The sequence below is a fragment of the Peromyscus leucopus genome, chromosome 3 (genome assembly GCF_004664715.2).
Source record: "Peromyscus leucopus breed LL Stock chromosome 3, UCI_PerLeu_2.1, whole genome shotgun sequence".
In the NCBI taxonomy this organism is placed as follows: Eukaryota; Metazoa; Chordata; class Mammalia; order Rodentia; family Cricetidae; genus Peromyscus; species Peromyscus leucopus.
In genome coordinates this window covers 44,779,468-44,784,871 of record NC_051065.1, presented here as the reverse complement: position 1 = coordinate 44,784,871, position 5,404 = coordinate 44,779,468, and the positions used below count along the sequence as shown (strand labels likewise).

General features: G+C 36.7%; 1 protein-coding gene across 1 annotated transcript; it reads left to right on the top strand.

Moving 5' to 3' along the window:
* Nucleotides 1-3,556: 3,556 nt before the first annotated feature.
* LOC114697977 (olfactory receptor 2A1/2A42-like) lies at nt 3,557-4,498 on the top strand. Its single transcript, XM_028876402.1, has one exon. It carries the CDS (start codon nt 3,557-3,559, stop codon nt 4,496-4,498), a length of 942 nt encoding a protein of 313 aa, XP_028732235.1.
* The last annotated feature ends 906 nt before the right edge of the window (nt 4,499-5,404 follow it).

Sequence of the window (5,404 nt, the reverse complement as noted above, 5' to 3'; positions counted from 1 at the left end):
AATTGGTAAACAACAGAGAATCATATTACAAATTCTGTCACTACAGAGAAGAGACAGATATCTATCAAACTTTGAGATTTGCTTTTCTAAATATGGAGTGTTTAAATGTTAAAGCTTTGTTGATACAGAAAACAAATTCATCTTTCTGAATTAGATATATACTCTAAAATGTTAAAGTCATTGGATGGCTTTTTAACTGGATAAATGGTTGGCAACTTCTAAATTTTGAAATCACACATTTGTAGATTAATGTACATCACAATATCTGAAATTCACATTTGCACCTGAAATACTTATCAGTAGGAAGTCCTTACAGATATCTTGATAATTAGCTTCCATTAATTATTTTTATTAGTATTAGGTATATCAAATAGCTACCAAATAAAAATATAAGAGAAATAAATATTAAATTAAGTGTTTAACACATTGCAAAACCTTTAGTTGATCTTACCAAAGGTTAAAGATCTTACTTTAACACAAGACACAAGAAAGAAGTTTTGCTAGGTTGTAGGACTTGTTTCCTACAGATAGAAGGAGCGGATTTAACCTAATTGTTAGAAACTATATTGTTAAAGAAGCTAGATCTAATAAGAAGACAAAGTTAGTTATTTGTTCTTTTTTATGTATTTGTCATTTAACAAATGTCTGGGATACAAAATAGGCAAATATGCTCTACTGCTGTAGAGTAATCAAGACTGAAAAAATAGTGCTAGCAGGATACTAATACATCTGACCTTTCTATCTTCCTCTGTCTGGGGCTATAAAAAAAACTATAGTTCAATATTTTTCTATGCCTTATGTATTTAATAATTAAATTTAGACAGTCTTTCATTCTAAAAATTTTAATACTTAGCCGGGCGGTGGTGGCGCACACCTTTAATCCCAGCACTCGGGAGGCAGAGGCAGGTGGATCTCTGTGAGTTCGAGGCCAGCCTGGTCTACCAAGTGAGTTCCAGGAAAGGCACAAAGCTACATAAAGAAACCCTGTCTCGAAAAACCAAAAAAAAAAAGAAAAAAAATTTAATACTAACCTTTTGTTAAATCAGCCTGTCATGCTTGGAACTTTAAAATATGTACATATTATTTCGATTATTTTCAGTCAATGTAAGTTGGCCATGTATCAATAATGCTTCTATGAAGGTAGGCACAGCATCTGTTGTCATTAGTAAGGGAACTTTTTTTTTTTGCAAGGTATAGTATTAAAGGGGTTACGTTGGTCTAGAATGTGGTCCCTGCTTTCTAGATCAATCTTTGGAAATTTTCTTCAGGAATTTTTTTTCATGCACAATCAAAGCACAAATGCACAACACATAAGCCATAATATCCAAATATTCTTTATTTAAAATTCAAGATGAAAGTGCAATACAAGCAGAAAATTTTGTTATTCACATATCCATTCCTTCTTTGTATGGTCACCTGTTCAAGAAAAGGGATCGTTACCCAAGACTGTAATTAACATGAAATGACAGCTAGAAGAGCTATTCAGAAATCATCCCAGGTAAGGTGATAGATGACCAGTCACCAGCCCATCTACGTGGAGTGCAGACATCCTGCATCTTTGCTCTTCCTAGTTCCCTTGTCCCCCTCTCCTAAAGGCCATTTTGCACGAACTTCCAAATGCTGCCTTATAGACATGGTGTCTACACTCCATATCCATATCCTCCCTTCTTTTTACCCATTTTCCAGACAGGTATTTCATGAAAGTACCTACATTTGAGCTCACTGGTTGGTAAGATCCTCCAGCCCCACCTCTGGGAGATTATGTCCAACAACTGTAGTGGCCTTTCCACTTACAGGTCATTATTCTCAATAATGAATTTTACAATTGTTTCTTTAAGAACCCAATTTTGTCTACTATGCCAGTTCTTCAAGAAATGCTTATTCATATACCCCTTGCTACAGATGACAGATAAACTGGGGACTAGCTAATATCTGTGTCATTGCTAACACTGATTATTGGGAAAGTGGCTAAGCTTCACATTATGTTGCCTGGATAAATTCTCACCAGCTGGCAAAGTTCTCATCAGAAACCACATTGTATTTCAACAGGGCTTAGTGAAGAAATTGTGGTCCAAAAGCAAAAGCAAAAAGCCAGTCTTTTAGACTATTTTATCCCTAATTAGTCCATTCAGATTTCTGTTAAGTGACCAACTGAAGTATCAACTTGTCGATAGTTTTGGAATTTCCTACTTACAGATAATGATAATTCTTGATGCTGATCTTGTTCTTTTCTGCTGTTGGTTTAAATAGCAAATTACTTAATTTTGGTTTTCACATATGGTATTCATTATAAATAGAAAGGATTGAATTAAAATAAAAAGAGTAGAACAGGCAGGATGACTGGGCAGGTAAAGGAGCTTGCTGCCAAGCCCATCAATCCAAGTGCATTTCCTGGGAACCCATATGGTGAAAGGAGAGAGTTGGCTTCTGGAAATTGTCTTTTGACCTCTGCACACAGACATGATAAGAATAAGTTAATAAAATGTAACCTTTTTTGCAAGTTTTAAAAATAATGAGTATCCTTCTTCCTTATTTTCATTTCAGACTATTCTTATTCTAATAAAACAAAGAAAGGGAAGTCAAAACAGACAGCACATTTGGAAAATCCCAAATCAGGGCCACCCTCCAAATCCCTGGGAGTTCATAGGAACACAAATCCAGACTAATTCAGTGACCAGTACTGTAACATCATGCAACTGAGAAAAAAAAAAAAAAACTTCCCTACTTTCTATGTGTAGAAAAATAGGTATAGTGAATTAATAATCCTTTCAGTGATCTAGTTGCCAGATTATCAAACATTGATTTGTGCTCATTTATCAAAACAATGATATACATTTTCTATGCATATATATTATTTAGATTATATATTTAGAGAGAGAGAATGCTTTAGAAAAATAAAAATATAGAAATACATAACTCCATATAGAAGTATAATTAGATACTATTTCTACTACCAACTTTCTCCTCACTAACACTGCAAGTGTGTGCATGTGCTAAACTTCACCTTCTCCATAAGGCACCCAATTATTATTGCCCATCAAAAACAGCCTCTATACTCCAGTTACAATTCAAATATTTGTAAATAGCTATTTAAAATTTTTGTAACAATAATCTGATTTCTACCAAAGCATTCTCCATTCTCTATAATTCTCTATTTTTTTCCTGACACTATTCTTCTAAAAGCTCCAGTATTCTTGCTCCAGTGACTCACTAACAGAGTGGCACATGTGAAACTCTGAAACATTCTATTTCATGATACTTTTGTAGATATAGGTTTGGTAGTTCTTAATTACATCAGTGCCAGTGCTTCTAGGTCAGTAATTGCTGACATATTTCCTTTCTGAAATTGAATGCCAACATTGAAACTTGAGCAGATGGACAGACAATGTAACTACTTGATACGTAATATTTTATTAATTAATTTACTTGAATAAATTTCTAAGAGTATATTTTAAAAGTGTTCCATACCAAAAAATAGTCATGAAATAAAAAAATAAAACAGATGTTTTAGCATGATTATGTCTCCTAGTACTCTCTATCTCTCCTTCACAGAGAAATGGAAGAAAATCAGACAATGGTCACAGAGTTCATCCTACTGGGATTCTGTCTTGGCCCAAGGATTCATCTAGTTCTCTTTCTACTTTTCTCCCTCTTCTATACGTTCACTCTGTTGGCGAACGGGACCATCCTTGGAATAATCTGCCTGGACTCCAGACTCCACACTCCCATGTACTTCTTCCTTTCACACCTGGCTCTTGTTGATATGGCCTATGCCTGCAACACAGTGCCACAGACACTGGTGAACCTCTTGGATGAAAAGAAACCCATCTCCTTTGCTGGATGCATGACGCAGACCTTTCTCTTCTTGGCTTTTGCACACACAGAATGTCTCCTCCTTGTGGTGATGTCTTATGACCGGTATGTAGCTATCTGCCACCCCCTACACTACACTGTCATCATGAACTGGAGAGTGTGTAGTATAGTGGCTGTTAGTTCCTGGATATTTAGCTTCCTCCTGGCTCTGGTCCATTTAGTCCTCATCCTGAGGCTGCCCTTCTGTGGACCTCATGAAATCAATCACTTCTTCTGTGAAATCCTGTCTGTCCTCAAGCTGGCCTGTGCTGACACAACACTCAACAAAGTTGTCATCTTTGCAGCCTGTGTATTCATCTTAGTGGGGCCCCTGTGTTTTGTACTAGTCTCCTACACACGCATCCTGATGACCATTCTAAACATCCAGTCAAGGGACGGCCGCAGAAAGGCCTTCTCTACCTGCTCCTCCCACCTCTGTGTGGTCGGGCTCTTCTTTGGCAGCGCCATCGTCATGTACATGGCCCCCAAGTCTCAGCACCCTGAGGAGCAGCAGAAGATCCTTTTCCTGTTTTACAGTTTTTTCAACCCCATGCTGAACCCCCTGATCTACAGCCTGAGAAATGCTGAAGTCAAGGGTGCTCTCAGGAGGGCACTGTGCAAAGAAACTCATTCCCAGTTGGTGTGATGTTTGAACCAAAAGGCTCGGTAGTTTCCTCTAATATTGGTCCCTAATTATTTCCTAAGTCCAGAAAAGTTTATATTGCCTTCATATCTGTGTCTAGTAACATCTGACCACACCCTTTCTCTTCATTTGTAGGGAAAATACTACATTTGGTGCATTGATTGGCTTTCTATGAAATGAGGTTTTATCAGACATAATTGTTTTTATTTTTAGCTGAATTTATTGGCTACAAAATTATATAATATTTCATTTTCTGGGTCCCCAAAATAGAATAAATTCTATCAAAATTCTAAATACATAATCTTGAAAATTACATATGTCATAAGATTAAGAATAAAACAAGATACATTCAAAGGCAATGATCCCAAAGCCCCATGTCGAACTCTACCAGTCTCTTCCAGTTACACTTGCCCAGTCTAAGAATTATTCAGCAGTTTCTTCAAAACCCACAGATATTGAAAGAGCTTTAACATTGTTTATAGATTTGGTACACCCTGGTTCATCAATGGGGTAAACATGAGCATTGTCTGTTTGAATAAGCTGAAAGTAAAAACCAGATTAAACAATTTGGGTAGTTTAAGGATTCAGCAGAATGATGACCTAGGATTTATACATGTGTATAGGCTCTCTCTATATGTGACTTCCCATCATCTCTCCATCAGCATTTCTATGATGCAGATGCATGTCACTGCCCCTCTAGGGCATTTCTCAGCCCTGACAGTAAGCTTTACAAGATGGTGCTAGTATCTAGCTGGCTCTACAGCCTGGTAGTATGTTGAGCTTTGCTGATTTGATCTAGTTAACCAGTGTCTGCAGACTAGAGATCAGTCCCCAGAAATTTCAATTGTATTCTCAAGAAGTTACCTATAATTCCTTTCTCTCCTGTCTTGAAATGGAATAGACTTTCAT